Genomic DNA, 17,953 nt, shown 5'->3' on the forward strand with positions numbered 1-17,953 from the left:
CACAAAATAGAAGAAAGCCTACACATAAAAATACAAAACTCTTAGAAGGAAACATAAGTGTACAACTTTATGACATAAAGACACAATGAAGAACAACAAAATGGGAAAATGTTTTTGCAAATCACCTGTCTGATAATGGACTTATAGCTAAAATAAACACATTCCTTACAACTTAATGCTAAAAAGACAATGTGATTTTAAAAATTGGTAAAAGATTTGCATAGGCACTCCTTCAAATATATAAAAAGAGCCAACAATCATATAGGAAGATGTTCAACATCATTAGGAAAATTCAAATCAAAACCACATGACAAAAAAAATTCCACATGCCTTTTATCACCCTAAATCACTCTATTGACATGATTTTAATAAATGTCAGGTAATGTAAATATTGGTAAAGATATGGATAAGTTAGTATTTTCATATATTGATGATGGATATGAAATGTTGACGAAAGTTTGAAAAAGTACGAAAGTTTCTCATAAAGTCAAATGCAGAATTAGTGTAAGACTCAGTAACTTCACTCCTATATGCATACTCAAGAAAAATGAAAAAAATGTAGATGAATGTTCATAGCAAAATTATTCATAACTTACAAAATGTAGAAGCCTAAATGTCCAACAAAAAAGAATATGTGGCATTTTGATAAAATGAACTATTATTCAACCATAAAAAGGAAGGAAGTAATGACAAGTTACAACAAAGATAAACCTGAAAACATTATGCTAAGTTAAGGAAGCCAAGCTCAAAAACCACACACATATATTGTACGATTTCATTTATTTGAACTGTTCAGAATTGACAATTTCACAAAACCAGAAACCATTGCCAGAGGATGGAAGGTGGAGAGTTGTTGATGAGAAAAGGGGAGAAACTATTAATAGGTACCTTTGTTTTGTATTTGGGTAATGAAAATGCTCTGGAAGTAGACAGTGGTGATGGCTGCAAAGCACTATGAACATACTAAAAACAAATGAACTTCACACTTAAAAATTACTAAAATAGTGAGTCACATCATAATTATATCTCAATGAAAAATTTTAAATGGTGTCATGAACATCACAATATAAAAATCTAGAGTTATAATATTTCATTATCCACAGTTTTGAGATATAACAAACCAGCCTTTTTTTTTTTTTCCACTGGGAATCAAAGTCAGGACCTTGCACTTGCTAGGCAGGCACTTGTGCCGCTGAGCTATATCTCCAGCCCACAATCATCTTTGAAGAGTGTTTTTAATTGAGATACATCCAGTAAAACATTGTGCATTATAGGAAAACTTTTCATAAACACATAATATTGAAATTACCCTTGTGAAATAAATGTTTATATTTTTTTCAAAAACAGAATTACAACTTTATATATTCCAAAGTTATTAATAAAATTATATTTGGGTAAGGTAATTCTAACTCATAGCATTAAATGAAAGGAAAATAGTCCACTTTCTTTATAAACGCAATTTAGAGAACCATAAGAATGTTGCATGAATTTTTTTCTTTTGGAAACCCTACATTGTGAAATATATATATGTATATATGTATATATATAAAACTATGCAGTTCAAGTTCAAAGATTTAAATGTAATATACACAAAAGAAAATTCACTGACAAAATTGAAAGTTTTTTTTACATATTCCACTACTATTGTCACAAAAGTTTTAGATTACAGTTTCATGTTAGGCATTTTGTGACTAATAAAACGTATATGCTATGTAATGTTCCAAAATTAGATGATGCCAAAAAGCAGTGTTTATGAAATGTGTGATAAAATATTTATATCTATTAATATTGTATGAGGGTATATGTTACCAAATTATGAAACTATATAGGGCAGTTTTTTTTTTTTTTGGTACCAGGAATCGAACTCAGGGCCTTGTGCTTGCCAAGCAGGCACATGTGCCGCTGAGCTATATCCCTGGCCCTTATAGGGCAGTTTTAGACAATATTCAAAGACCCTCTTTTTCAATTTCTACTGTTTCAGCTTCATTTCCAACCTCAACCTTGTTTTCATCTTCGTTTTTATCTCCTTCATCTTTCCCATATACTTTTCCATGTTCTTTCACATCTTCTTCATCTTTTCCTTCTTCCTCTTTTCTGTCTTCTTCTTTTTTCTTTGCATTTTCTTCCATATTTCCATCTTCATCTCCCTGTCCAGATCCCTCCTCTATTTTAAATATCTCATCTTCATCTCCTTCCTCTTTTCCATTTTCACCCATTTTTCCAAATTCCTCCTCTTTCCCACCTTCTTTCTCTTTTCCATCTTCTCCATCTTTTTCATCATCTCCTTTCTCTTTTCCATGTTTGTTCTCTTTTTCATCTTCTTTCCATTTTCCCTCTTCATCCTCTTCATCTCTTTTTTCATTTTGGTAATCTTCATTTTCTCTGTATCCTACTTTCTTGTTTCTGTCTTCGTCCCCTTTTTCCTCTTTTTCATCTTGGCCTTGTTTTTCATCTTCTCCTCTCTCTTCTTTATTTTGACCTTTTATATTTTTCGGATCTTTTTCATCTTGTTTTCCTTCTGTTTCCTCTTCTTTGTTTTCTCCTCCCTCTTCTTCAGTGTCATAGTTTTTTTCCTCTTTTACTTCCCCAAATTCTTTTTTAAGAGTCGGTGTCTAAATGTGCAGTAAAAAATTGTATTTTAGAATTGCTCTTCCTACATACTTAAATTAATATTTCTTTTACAAAAATGCAATTTTGGTGTAGAAAAATCACAACATAAGGAAAATATTCTAAGAAATGATTAAAATGACTGTATACAAACATTCATAGATATATGTAATAAATTCAGGAAAGCTTATTCATATAAATAATTTTCTTCAGAAATATGATTAAGCACAAAGTAAATACATAAAATATGACATAGGGTTATTCTGTGTCAGAAATTCTCAGTGAGTAACATGCATACAAACATGAATTAGGAAAATAACACAGTTTCTACAAATGGGAAAATTAAACTTTTCCCTAAAAATTATTTTAAAAGTTCTTCACCAAATATCATAATGATTACTTATTAAGTATTGTACATTTGATTATGACATAATACATGCCATTTTCAGTATTTTCCTAAAATACTCAAAAATGGAATATGGACAGTAAAAAGCAAAACCTACTTAAACATTTACTTAGGGAAAGAATTTATAAATATCCTATACATCAACAACAACAATGAAAGATTGGCCTATATTTAATAAGGGGTTCATCATGTTGGTGCTAAGTCATGATCATTGACATTGTTGCAGCTATAGCAAGGCTAACTCTCTGCTCTCACTACACGTATAATTTCTCATATTTTAAAATTATTTTCTTCATGAAAAAATTTTGTGTTATTATCTGTTTGTTTCTTCTTTGTAAGAATCTTTTTGGTCTATGTCTTGTACTTTAAGTAAATACTTTGAAGATAATAATACATAGTATATTAAGTACTGTTATTCACTTATTTTGCTATAAAATTTTGGTTTTTTTGATAACAAATCATTTTATTTTGTCTTTAAATATCATTATACTAAAGAACCACTATTCATTTAATGTTTCTCAACTTTCAAACTAAATGTTAAATAAAATTTCCTTCACTTGAATCCATTATTAAAAGATACCTCTATAATTTTGTTTTCTCCATTTTCAGCATTTTTATTGTTGTAGTCTTGTTTATCAACTTCTTGCTTGGTTTCAGCTAGTATTTTGGCATTTGCATCAGTGTTTATTTCTATCATATCATTTTTGGTCTTCATTATCTATCCAGCAACACAAAAAGAATAACAATAAATACACAGTTCACCTGCTTTGTTGATTAGTCAAAGTCACTTAACAACTTTTATAATAATTGAGGGAAAAAACTGATAACAAACTTAACATAACACTTTTAGTTTTATTTTAAGTATTAAAGCAGCATTTAAAAAGAGTTTTGCTTCCCTGATGTAAGTCAAATTAGTTTGATTTTATGCTGATTGATGTATAGGGGAATCAACAAGTTAGAATGGTGACCAGTGGCCACCAAAGTCCAATTGCCAGCATCACAGTACACTAATAAATTTATTGTCTCTGATGAGAAGGTATCCATTGATCTCTGTCTAGTCTAATTATCAGCAATACGATTTTACTCATTCTAAAGCTTCCAATGATAGTAATTAAGAGAAATGCTATATTCAGATAGTATTAATTTAGTCATATTTAAGAGAGTACCATGGGGTATAGGTGGCTCAATCTTTGTATTTATATGTTTGAAATGTCTTGAATCATGCTTGCTTTACCAAAAAAACTCTCTGTGTGAATGTGCAATTAGTAGAAAGACTATTGAGTTTAAAGGGCAGAAAACCCATGTTTGAATTGTGCCTGCCATTTATGTGATATGGTTTTAAGCAAAAGCATAAAACGTTTTGAAATTGCTTTATTCATATGTGGAAGGAATGCAATATCACTCATTGCGCACAGAATTTATGAGAGGCATATGTAAAATATGTGAAATTGAATTAAAAACTTTAAATTGCTGTTTAAACAAATGAGACAGGGAGCTAAGAAATGTATATAACTTTAAAGTCTACGATTACATATTGTTTTAGTCTAGCCCTACCCCCAGGGGCCCCAGAACTTCAGAGCTAGGGATCCAATCCAGACCTGCATGTATGCTAGGCAAATTCTCTGTCACTGAGATACACCTCCAGGCTTTCTTTATCTTTTTAAAATAAATTAAACTGTACTTACCAATTTAAGTGTATACAGTTAAAAAGTACAATAGAGAAAAAATGTTATAAATTCATCATACATATTTCATTATCACATATTTGTTTTTATGTGTGTATTCATATTTATACCCTTCTTAAAATTTAAAGTAGAATTTGTAGAAAAAACTTATTTAATTATTGTTGTTTTAACATAGAAGTAGACTATTATAGCATAAGAAAAATAAGAAAGAAATGCTCTTTTCTGTATTTATGTATTATTAATAAATCAACTATTACTAATAGCCCATTAGCCCTCATCTTAACAATATCGTTAGAAAGACCAATACTCTTTAATCAAAGGTTTCAAAGCATCTTGTAAACATGACAACAGTTTCTAAATTTATAAATTACACAATGATTAGTTTATATGATCTCTAATACTTCTTACAGCTTTAGTTTGTCTTGATTTTAAAAATTCCAACAAATCTTAAAATATCCTTATGTATGAAGCAAATAATAGGGAACTTAATTTGATGCTATTTCTATTTTTAACATGCCTTTAGTCATATCATCATCAGAGAATAGAAATCTGTAAAAGAGCACTTGTGTCTATTCAAAATTAATGTAACATATGTGAAAGTACCAATGAAAGTACACAATATCACATGTTGGTTACTACTATTACTACAAAGCACTGCTTTAGTTACTTCACTTTGTTTGTTTTGTTTTGTTTTTTTCCGGTACCGGGAATTGAACTCACGACCTCGCACTTGCCAGGCAGGCGCTGTGCCACTGAGCTAAATCCCCAGCCCCAGTTACTTCACTTTGTACCCTTTGTTTTCTCAGGAATATCAGTACTGTGACTATGAAATATCAAAAGCATATGCATTTAATGGGTCTATTTTACTAAAATGCTGTTTTGCCTCTCTACATAAAGCTGACACATGGTGAAGAATCCCAAAACAGGAAAACAAAAAAATTCCCCACCTGAAGTGTTTATATATATTACATGGTGCAATATACTATATTACTAATTGAACAAAAAATAAAGCAAAATCATCAGCTGTGTGCCTTTGCAAAAATATGTCAAAAGAAGCACAGCTTTTTCTCTCAACATTAGAAATAGAATATTCTTTCAATTGGAGTTGATGTTTTTGGGGTTTCAACTCTGGTATAATGGGCATAGGCATCTGCATCAAAAAATATATAGGTATGGAAAAAAGAGAGACAGAGCAGAATATAATACAATTGAAAAAAATCTCTAGCAATGAAATCCAACCTCTTAATTAAAATGAGTATGTTTTAGAAATGAAAACTAGAAAAAATATTCCCTTAGTGTGAAATATTTTTCATTAAACTTCAAAAATATACCTAATAGTAAATATAGTATAATTCAAGATTCTCTAAATTTTAAAATGACGTTTCCTTATGCATGTGCTTCTTTTTTAAATGACTACTTACAGCAGACAGTCTAGCTGATCTTCTCTTTGGCTATAAGTGAAAAAAGAATTACCAGGTAAGATAATTATGGATACACAAAAGTAGGATTATTTTTAGTGTTGTGAAAATATTTAGTGTAATATCACACAAATATTTTCATTAAAGCAGCAATTGTTAACTTGTTTAGCAAATAACATTCTGGAAATATAAATTTTCATTGTGCCCTCCTCTGGACACTTCCTATGCTAAGGAAAAAAGAATCCTGAAGTAAACTTCATTGAGGGTAAATTAACACAAATGCTAGTAACAGGAAACATTTAAAAATGGAAATATAAGCCTTTCTTGACAACTGACAAAACAATTTCTAATTTTATTTATGTATTTATTTATTGCTTAAGATGATTTCTCTGTGTCTTATAAAGTACAAGGTCCTAAATTCTAAGAAGCTCATACCTTTTATTACTACTATATTTATGAAAGAGTTCACTGACATCCAATTTTGGAACTCATATGGTCCAAATACACCAACACATATCTTTTGTCAGCTGTTTATGCATTTGAAATTTACAAAACAAGTGGATTTTCCCCCAGGACAGATTCTAAAACTAAAGACACTCACCTCCTGCCTCACGTCACCTTGATCTGCAGCCTATAAAGAAGAGAAAAGCACACAGAAATAAGATTAGCAGTATGATCATATAGATCAGAAAATATTGCTTATGGAGTACAGTTGCAGTGTAGCCAATTACCACTCTTTCCTGGGTTCCTATTCAAGTAATTATGTGTTATTTCCCAGAAGTTCTGATACATACCTCTGTCTACTAAGGTATAAATGTACACTGGGATTCTCAAGACATATGTTTATACAACCTACAACCAATTTCATTCTTCTGTGTAAATAACATCTCTGAAAAGCAAACCTTTTTCATTTTGAAGTACACCTGCTGTACTGTGTTAAAGCCAATAAATAAATAAATAAATAGATAGATAGATAAATAGTGGGGGCCTGCAAAATGAAGGCGAAGGTTCATGCAATTTCCCTCTCTTTATTTGTGTTTGCTATGCAATTGTACCTATAAGACGTTCTTTATTGATTCTCTTTTTCACGTTCTGCATAGAGGAGCAATTCCCCACAATGCTTTGAAGGGAGAACCTTCTTGTGATAACAGCAGCACTGTATTCAGAGAAGCTAGGGGCAGATTTTAAAACTTCCCACTACTTCTTTCTGCATAGCTGGTTCCTGTGTTGTCAGCTCTGTAAAACAGCAAGACCCATTGCACAAGTCCAGGAAAGCACAAAGGCGGAAACCTCAGAAAGAGGGGTGGTGATTAGAAAGGATTGCTTTCCATATCTGAGTAACCGTATATTTTGGGAATTATCAAACTATTGCACGATTCAAACTCATAGCTCTAGAGCACTGGGGAATTTCAGCCCGGTTCCTGTGTTAGGGCTATGGAAGGCAGACAGGTTAATACAAATAACATGAAATCAATCATAAAGCTTTACATTACTACAATGTTTTATAGTCTTACAAAGCAATAAGTCCACGTTCCATTTCACTTATAGGGGATTCAGGAAACAAACAAACAAACCCAAAGCACAGAAACAACCAACACAAACTTATCTGCCATCTGAGAGGTGGCAGAAATTTTGAAGTGGGAGTTGCAAAAGAGCTGTAGCTCTTAAACAGTTCAGAGCAGCTCTTCATGTCTAAAGGCAACAAATGTTCTGTTATCTCCAAACATCAGCAGTAGTTCATGGGATGGGATCCTTATCACCTTTCCACCTTTAGCTACAGAGCTGGGAGAGAGGAAATCGCAGTCGTAGTTTCTACTCACAGCAGCGAATCTCTCTTTTCTAGGACAGTTTGAAGTCTGCGCCGCCTAATGGCACAGTATTACCATTTCATAGGCATTTGGCCTGACAAGAAGTGGAGGAGGGAATAAAGAAAGGGAGGAAGGGAGGAAGGAAGAAAGGAAGAAAGGAAGGAAGGAAGGAAGAGAGGAAGGAAGGAAAGGAGTGAGGGAGGGAGGAAGGAAGGAAAGGAGGGAGGGAGGGAAGGAAGAAAGACTGGAGAAAGTCCTGGCTTTCGCTCCCCCAGACGGGACGGTGGCCCGAGAAAAACAGGAGCCAGAGGAGGAAACTAGTTTCTGAAAGTGCGGCTGGGCGAAGCGTTCTCCAATACAGTAAGTGGAGGAAGGAGGTGGGGTTAGGAAACGACGGCACAGCACTATGGCTGTTTGTAATTCAGCATAGAGACACCTCTCAAGCAGTTCTTCGCCCTAAACAAAACGCACCAAAAGTGAACTACCAGTTGCATGAGAGACGATCCTAAAATTTAAAACGACTGCTCTTTGCTATTCCCTTTCCTTCTACTCAGCACATCACAGAATCAAACTAAAAGTTAAAATGCGTTTCAAAAAAATCTCTGCCTTAGGAAACACGCATTTCAGCAACTAATTTCCCTTCTACCTTCCCATTTCACTTACCTTTCTTTTTGGCATTGTTGCAACTCTCTATAGGACAGATTAACAGGCGACAGAAAAATATATGAAATCAGTCTCTCCTTGATCACTCCGAGAAGCACCTGAGTTTTTCAATGAACTAACTGCAGCAGGACCCGTACTCTTTAAAAAAAAAAAAAAAAAAAAAAAAAAAAAGCTTCTCGTTTATTGGCAACATTAAACACACCAAGACGCAACCAAACTACGTGAGTGGTTATCCGGAGTGGGAGCCAGATTCGAGTGACAGGCTGTTAAGCCAATAAGAAGAGGTGTGGTAGGCTGGGAAGGTGTGGCCTGCGGACCTGACCGAAACCCTTGTACTCTGCCTATTCTGACAGGCGGTGGGGTGGAGAAGCTCGCGAAATTCGTAGACGCATAGTACTCGCACATGACTGCAAGAAAAACCATAGATATCTCGATCTTTTTCTTTCTCTTTACGTTGAAATGACAGGTCCCAGCAGTTACTTTCTTCACAGTCTCCAAAACCCGACCTTTACCTCTTTGTAGAGGGGAGGGGTGCTTTTGAGAGCCAGTTGAGTCTGGGATACAGTATTTCTCTGGCACATTTGGCAGGAGTGAAGAGATAAAGTGACAGGAGCACTTATTCAGAATTAAAAAGAGTGGAAATATGTCTCTGGCTGAGGGAGCTTCCTGCCAAAACAGAGCTGTGGTGCTGGCAGGAGGGTGCCAATATGGCGCGCCTCCTGCAGGTGGAAAGAAGGAACAAAACAGGGAACTGGAAGTGGGGGAGGAACCTAGGGCGGGGATACCCGTTAAAATACTATTGTCACCCTTGGAGCGAGTCCACCAAGAATCCAATGGCACCTCGCAGAAAGTTTGTAATAGCAGAGGTTTGTCTAAAGGAAAAGTACTGATACAATGGATTTTTAAGCCAAAAGTAATAGTGAACTGAATTGAGTAGGTGCCACACATGAACGTACTCAAGACTCAAGAGCCTGGACTAGCATAAGAGATTGAGGCACTCATTTGTGGTACGAAATTTAAGTGTGCCAAAACCTCAATAGACTGGCATGAGTTATATCATGCAGATTGAGGGTAAAATACTGTTTTTGTTTAAAATATTGACATTTTGTTCTTTATGGACATTTTTGCATCAATTCTGACCTTTTGAAAATATTATTAAATATTGTTTATCTTCGTTGCTGAGTTTTGGGTTGATCCTTAACATATTTTTTGCCGAAGGAGAATGTCTCCTTAGACTTACTGTACCTCAGGATGAGTTCAGGTAGCTTTCTACAGAGAAGTTTCTAGCTGCCTTCCAGTGTCAGTTTCTGAGACCTAAAAATTTGGGGATTGGTGTAGAGATCAGAGAGTGAGGTATTTGAAAATAATTACGGTAAAATGGAAGATCTAGATTCATTTTCCTTTTGAGACTTGCTTTGATTATTATTATGATCTAGTTGTGTTTAAAAGTGCATAAACAATCATCCATTTCCCTAATGAGGAAGTTTAATTTTTAAAAAAATTAACCGTTTTAACAGTTACTTGTGAAAGAATTCCATGTGTGTTTATGTGAGTTGAAATGAACAGCATCATGAATTTAAAAGATGAATACTTTTCTGCTACTGAAGGCAAAACCATCCTTTTAAACAAAAATGAAGACAAAATAGGAAGCCCTATCATTCTCACTTTTGTGGCTTCATCCCGAGCAACCACAGTGTGGGATTAGACAAATTGAGTGGGATAAGACTGACTGTACGAAATTTAAGTGTGGAGTACTACTCAAGTGTACCTCTTCACACTTCATATTGCATATTTCATTCTTAATCAGAAAGACATTTAAATTTTCTCACAGTGAATGAGACTATCTTTCCACATTCTTGATCCCTTTTTTGACCCTTATTCTCAAAATGTTGTTGGATGAACCTAGTTATGATTCAATCATTTTATTTTCAAAAGTTTTGAGGTAAATATGAAAAGTGGGCTCAATATAAGCACTACTACATAAGGATAAAGACAAACATGGAGGTAATAAAAATGTGTCAGGACAGGTATGCATTCATTTGACAAATTCTCTTTTTATTTTTTAAACACTTTAAATTTTATTAGTACATGATTCAGTAAATAATAATTACATTCCTTGTGGGGAGTTGGTACATGTACATAATATATCTTGATTCTTTTTCATGCCCTTCCCTCTCCCATCCCTATTTTGTCTTGTATCTAGATGTCCCTCCAAAGACTCATGCACTCAGAGGTGGGGCATTTTAGAGGTGGCTGGACCTAGGGTGTGTGCATATGGATTAAGGGTATGTGATACTGAATTAGTCCATGATTGGTTTAGCATAGTTCTGAGTGTGAGTAATGGGAAGGCCCACTCTGAGTGGGTGTGACACCTCCCAATAGGTTTCTAGCCCACATGGTGTAAAAGCCTGGAAGTCTTGCTGCTTGCTGCCTGTCCTGCCATGGACTGTTTCTCTTCTGTGATGTCTCTCTGCCATGCTGCACTGCTTTGGAGACAGCTGACTATAAATTGAAACATCCATAAACTGTGAGCTGAAATAAACACTTCCTCTTTAATTTGTGAGTGTCAGGTATTTTGTCCCAGCAAAGAGAAAGTTCATCCATATCTTTTTTTAAAAATGACTTTAGTTTATTAGTAAATGTGTACAGTACATAATGTTTAATTCCTTGTGGGAAGTTGGTACATGTACATAGCACATTTTAATTCCTTTTTTTTTTCATCCCCTTTCCCTTCCCTCCCTAGCTCCTCCCCAAATCCTTTGATCCACTTCCTTTCTTTGTTTTGTTTTGGTACATGTTTGCAGTTAATAATGTTTACATTCCTTGTATGGAGCTGTTACATGTAACAACACATCCCAATTCTTTTTTGTTTCATCCCTTATCCTTTCTCTCCCTCTGTACTCTCTCCATTTCTTTTTTATTGCGGGGGAGTGTTTTCTGGTACCGGGAATCGAACTCACGACCTTGCGCTTGCCAGGCAGGTGCTGTGCCGCTGAGCTAAATCCCCAGCCCCTCCCTCCATTTCTTCATCCCTTCTCCCCTGTGACCATAATTTATCTCCCTGCATCCTATTATCTATCATTTATTTTGTTCTTTATTTTAACCACAGGTTTCACATCTAAAAGAAAGAATGTGATATTTAAGCATGTCTGCTTTATTTCACTTAACATTATGGTCTCAACATGCGTCCATTTTCCTAGAAATCACTCATGTGTATCCTTTATGGGATACACTTGAGTAGTACTCCAGGGTAACTAAATATCACATCTTCCTTATCTTTTCTTCTATTGATGGACATATGGGCCACTTCCAAGATTTAGCTACTATGAATTGTGCTGCTACAAATATGGGAATTTATGTATCTCTGTATATGACATATTTAATTTTTTTTGAAAGATAACTAGATGGGGAACAGCTGGGTGAAATGGGATGTATACTTTTAGTTTTTGGAAGACTCTCCATAGTGATTTCCATAGTAGTTATATTAGTTTACATTCCCACCAAGAGTATAGAAGAATTTCTCTTACCCTGTAGCCTCATCAGTAATCGTTATTATTTGATTTATTGATGATGGTCATTATTTCTGGGGTAAGATGGAATTTCAGTGTTGTTTGAATTTTCAGTTCACTAATAGTCAATGATGTTGAGCATTTCATCATGTATTTATTGTTCATTTGTACTTCTGTGAGGTGTCTGTTCATTTCTTTTGCCCAATTTTTCATTAGGTATTTTATTTTGGAATATCTAAATTCACTGTATTCTTCATATATTCTAGATATGAGTCATCTGACTGAAGTATTACTGGCAAAAGTTTCTTTTTTCCATACCTTAGTGTTTTTTTCACTCTGTTGGTTTTTTTTGTGTATATATATATGTGTATGTGTGTGTGAAGAAGGTTTTTAATTTAATATGATCCAGTTTGTTGATTTTCAGAAGTACTTCCATGTAATGTTCAGAAAGTCCTTGCCTATGTGTATAACTTCAAGAGTTTTACCTATCTTGTCTTCCAGCAGATTAAATATTTCTGGTTTAACATTTAATTCTTTGATCCATTTTGATTTTCATTTACTATATGGTGAGAAATATAAGTCTACATTCAGTTTTCTGCATATGGACAACCAGTTATCCAAACATCATTTATTAAGGAGGGTATCTTTCCTCCAGTGTGTGTTTTTGGTCCCTTTAACAAAGACCAGATAGCTGAATGTGCTTGGTGTTTTTTCCACATCCTCTGTTCTGACTCATTGAACTTCATGTCTGTTTTTATGCCATTACCATGATGTTTTTCAATTTTTTTTAATACAGTAGCCTTGTAATATAACTTCACATCTGTGTTTGCGATGGTTCCTGTTTTGCTTGTTTTACTGAGGAGTGCTTTTGTTATTCTGAATCTTTTCTCGTTCCATATGAGTTGTAGGATTGATTTCTCCAGTTCTGTGAAGAATGCTGTTGGATTTTTAATTGGAATAACAGTAACTTTGTATATTAACTTTGGAGTATGGCCATTTTGACTACGTTGGTTTTGCCTATCCTGGAACGGGAGATATCTTTCCATTTTATGATGTCATATTTGGTCCCCTTTTTCAGATTACTATAATTTTTATTATAAAGGTGTTTTGTTTCCTTAGTTAGGTTAATTCCTAAATATTTAATTTTTCTTGATGCTATTGTGAATGGTATTGTTTTCATAATTTCTTTCTCAGAGGGCTCATTATTAGTGTACAGGAGTGCTATTGATTTTTTTGTATTAAGTCTGTACCTTGTTACATTATTAAGTTGTTTTTTAAATCTAAAAAGTCTTTTGGTGTTTTTTTTAAAACCTCTCTATATAGGATAATGTCATCTGCAAATAGTGATAATTTTACTTTTTCCTTTCCTATACATATTCTTTTAAAAAGATTCTACACACATATTTTCAAACAGATGAGTGTTAATATTTAGGGCTGTTATTTTGTTTTTTTTTTCATTTTATTGTATGAAAAAACAAAAAAAATTGTTATAACCAAATAATAAGAGAATAACAATAGTTATTACAATGTGGATCATTGTCTTTAAAGTAGTTACTCTGTAAGTACACACCCCTTTTATTTCTTTTTCTTGCCTCATCACCCTTGCAAATGCTTCAAGTACTATGTTGAATAAGAGTGGTAATAGAGGACATCTTTGTCTTGTTTCTGATTTTAGAGAGAATGATTTAAGTTTTTCCTCATTTAATATAATGTTAGCAATAGGTTTTTCACCAATGACTTTTATCAGATTGAGGTAAGTTCCTTTTATACCTATTTTCTTCTGTGCTTTTAATCCTGAAAGGATGTTGAATTTTTTTTTTTTTTTTTGTCTTTTTGAGACAGGGTCTTGCTATGTCGTTCAGGTTAACGTTGAGCTCACTTTGTAGACCAGGCTGGTCTCGAACTTGGCAGCGATCCTCCTGCCTCAGCCTCCTGAGTGCTGAGGATGTTGAATTTTGTCCAAGGCTGTTTCTGCTCCCATTGAGATTATCATGTGATATTTTTCCTTGCTTCTATTTATGTGGTGTGTTACATTTCTTGATCTCTATAGGTTGAACAATTGTTACATTCCCGGGATGACTCTTACTTGGTCATGATATATTATTTTTCTATGATTTGTTGTATTTGGTTTGCCAGTATCTTATTGAGGATTTTTGCATCTGTATTCATTAAAAACATTGGTCTACAGGTCTCCTTTTTGGATTGATCTTTGTCTCATTTTGGAATCAGGGTAGTGATAACTTCCAGGAATAATTTTGGTAGTACACCTTCCCTTTTAATTTCATTAAAAAGTTTGAGGATATTCATGTTAGAGTTTCTTTGAATATTTTTTTCACAGAATTCAGCAGTGAACCCATCTGATCCAGGATTTTTCTTAGTTGGCAGGATTTTTTTCCTACTTCAATTTCATTGCTTGTTATTTGATTATTGAGGATTTCTAAATCTTCCTCGTTCAAATTTAGTAATTCATATCTATTTAGGGATCTATCCATTTCTTCTGAATTCTGTAATTTATTGGCATGCATGTTCATAAAGTAGTTGTTAATAATATTTTTATTTTAGCAGTGACTTTTGTGATTTCATCTTTTTCATTTATTATTACATTTATTTGTGTCTTTTCTTTAGATTGCCTAAGGGTTTGTCTGTTTTTTAAAATTATTTCAAAGAACCAACTCTTAGATTCATTAAACCACTTTTATTATTTTGTTTTATTTTTTGATTTCATGAATTTCTGGTCTGGGGCTGGGAATATAGCTCAGCTGCATAAGCTCCTGCCTGGCAAGCGCAAGGTCCTGAGTTTGATTCCTGGTACCAAAAAAGGAAAAAAAAATTAATTTCTGGTCTGACCATTCCAATTCTTTGGGTTTGGATAGTCTTGTTTTTCAAGGACCTGAAGGTGCATTGATAGATTATTTATTTGGGTTTGCTCCATTTCTGTGATGTTGGCAATGACAGGTATAAACTTCACATTTAGTATTACTTTCATTTTGTCCCATAAATTCTGGTATGTTGGAGTGACACAATTGTTTAGTTCTATTGTTTTGTCTCATTTCTTCCTTCATTTCTTCTGTGACCCATTGATTACTCAAGACTGTATTGTTTAATTTCCATCCATGCATTTTCATAATTTTTGTGTTTTATTTTGACATTGTTTTCTAGTTTCATTGTTCTATGAAGAAAAACTGAAAGATCTCCCTTTAAAAACAGGAACAAGACAAGAATTCCCAATATCATTACTCCTTTTCAAAATAGTTCACAAGACATTAGCAAGAGTAATGTGGAAAGAAAAAGAAATAAAGAGGATATGCATAGGAATGGAAGCAATCAAATTATCATGATTTGCAGATGACATAGTCCTATACATAGAAAGCCCAAAAAATTCCATCAAAGAAATATGGTGCCTAGGGGCTATCTTCTCACAGAAAATTCTTTCACTTTTGCAATTTTGAGGCTGCAAAGTGTACAGTCCAGCTGGTTCTTCTGATGGCCTCAGGCTATCTTTGCTATTTTCCTCTTTCTTCTCACCAAAAAAGTTCTGTGGTCCATCTTTGCACTCTGCAATTTTACTGAGGCTTCCACTGTGGCCTAACTCAACATTTTAAATCATTCTATTGGCATCTTTGCATTGATTCTTAACAAAAGTCTGGCTAAAAGGACCCAACTGTAGCCATGCAACCACCTCCACTTTAGACTATCCTGAAATTTCTTTCACAAGATTAATTAATCCATTGCTTTCTGTTTTAGTCTCAGGCAAAGTCTTTGGATACGAACAAAATGCAGAAAAATTTTCTGCCAAGGCATATCACACTTGACCTGAACTCTAACAGCCAATGCAGTCCTTCTTCCCAGCAGAAACATCCTGAGACTACTCTTAAATGACAGCATTTCTATAAGCATTCTATTCTTCTGAGATCTGAATAGAATCTCCTATCAAGTGCAGTTTAAAGCATCCTAGGGCTGCTTCTTCAGCCAATATTTCCAAACCTTCCCACATTCTTCAAGAAAGCCAGTTCGAAAGACTCCTGGCCCATCTCAAAATACAGGCCAGACATGGTGGCACATGTCTATAATCACAGCACTTGAGAGGCTGAACCAGGAGGATTGGTGCAACTTCCAGGCAAGTCTAGACTATATAGTGAATTCAATGCTAGCCTGAACTGCATAGTGAGACCTTGTTTGTCAAGCAAACAAGCAAAAACAAAAAGTAAAATCTCCTCAACCACGTGGTCAGGTGCAATCACAGCAATGCTGCTCGAAGTAACAAAGTCTTTTTCAGTTACTTCTCTCATTGCTGAGACAAAACATCTGACAACCACAAGTTAAAGGAGGAAAGGTTTACTTAGTTAACAGATTGTAGAGGTTGCAGTCCATAATCAACTGCCCCTAAGGCAGGGTGGCATGGCAAATGGGCACCATAGAGGAGAAACAGCAATGCAGGGAAATGGTTTCAAGCAGCAAGAGCAGCAGCAGCAACAGCAACAACACAAGAATTAAGGCAGAATCCCCTCCCTTTTAACCCTTCCAGGTTACACACATTTTGCATAGTGTTACACACACACAGGGTGGGCTTCTCCATGATCCACACCAAGAATTATACTTAACAAATTGGTGGATTAATTTAGTAATCCTGCATCCTTCACCCTAGTATCACATAATATAATCCCAGCATCACACATTCTAGAACTCACCACCTCATAAAGCCCCACCTATGAGTACCTGAGGCTTTTGGGGAATATGTAGATAAAAGACATAACAACTGTAATAACTTCTACTTTCCTTAAAAGTTTATTCACTCATTTAAAGTATGCCTTTATTCTTTCAATTTAAAATAAGTGAATATATTCAAGCTATACAATGTAATACATACATATAGTGTGTAGGCATGCATGAGAATTAGTAGTAAAATAATTGTTCCAGTCAAGCAAATTAAAATATCCAGGAACAAAATAGTTCATACTAGGAGTGTCTAAAAATCTTTTATCTTAGAAAATATTCAGAGAATCTACATCCAGCACAGAAATCACCAGGGACTCAGCAATCACATTTCAGGTAAAAAAAAGAAATGACAACCATAGAGAAAGAATTGCTCAACATATTTAAAGATGTAGATTAAAAAAATAGAGAGCATAGGAAAATGATGGAAACCTTGAATGGACAATATAAGAAAGAATTAGAATGCATGAAAGAGATTCAAAGAGTTATTCAAGAAATTAAAATTTCCATTGAAAACTGACAGAACTATTTGAACAAAACTGAAGACAGAATTGCAGCTTGCAATCATGAAATGAAAGATCTCTGAAAAATAACAAGGAAGCAAGAAATAAGAATTTACAGCTGCAAGATAATGCAAAGAAATACAATATGTGACTGATAGGGGTCAGTGAAGAAGCAGGAGTCAACAAAAATGTCAACATGAAGAGATTATTTGGAGAAGTACTAACATAGAATTTCCCAAGCATGGGAATAGAATCTGACATAAAGTAAGTGAGGCCTATGGAACTTCAAACAGCTATGACCAAAGTAAATCTACATGCAGACATATAATAATGAAGATTCCAGAAATTCAGTACAAAAACAGAATATTAAAAACTGTTAGGAGGCCTGGGATATAGCTCAGTGGCACAAGTGCCTGCCTGGCAAGCACAAGTCCTGAGTTCGATTCCCGGTACCCACAAAAAAGTAAAAAATAAAAAAATAAAAGTATTGTGCGTATTTAAAAAGTATTAAGAATTTTAAAAAATAAATAAAAACTGTTAGAGGAAAAAAAAACACAGATTACCTATAAGGGAAAACCCATAGAATACCAATGACTTCTCAACAAAAACCTTCAAGAAGAGCTTGGAGGAAGCCTCAGTGA

At 34.3% G+C, this 17,953-nt stretch overlaps 1 protein-coding gene across 2 annotated transcripts; it reads right to left on the reverse strand.

Moving 5' to 3' along the window:
* Positions 1-1,865: 1,865 nt before the first annotated feature.
* Positions 1,866-8,756, reverse strand: Hmgn5 (high mobility group nucleosome binding domain 5; the record flags this gene model as incomplete). Of its 2 annotated transcripts, XM_005410073.2 has the most annotated exon segments (5): positions 1,866-2,612; positions 3,594-3,731; positions 6,120-6,149; positions 6,718-6,747; positions 8,588-8,751. In XM_005410073.2, coding segments are annotated over 5 exon segments (879 nt in total). In that variant the 5' UTR covers positions 8,603-8,751.
* Between the last annotated feature and the right edge of the window lie 9,197 nt (positions 8,757-17,953).

Source organism: Chinchilla lanigera, unplaced genomic scaffold, assembly GCF_000276665.1.
Source record: "Chinchilla lanigera isolate Chin_1 unplaced genomic scaffold, ChiLan1.0 scaffold00128, whole genome shotgun sequence".
Lineage (NCBI taxonomy): Eukaryota > Metazoa > Chordata > Mammalia > Rodentia > Chinchillidae > Chinchilla > Chinchilla lanigera.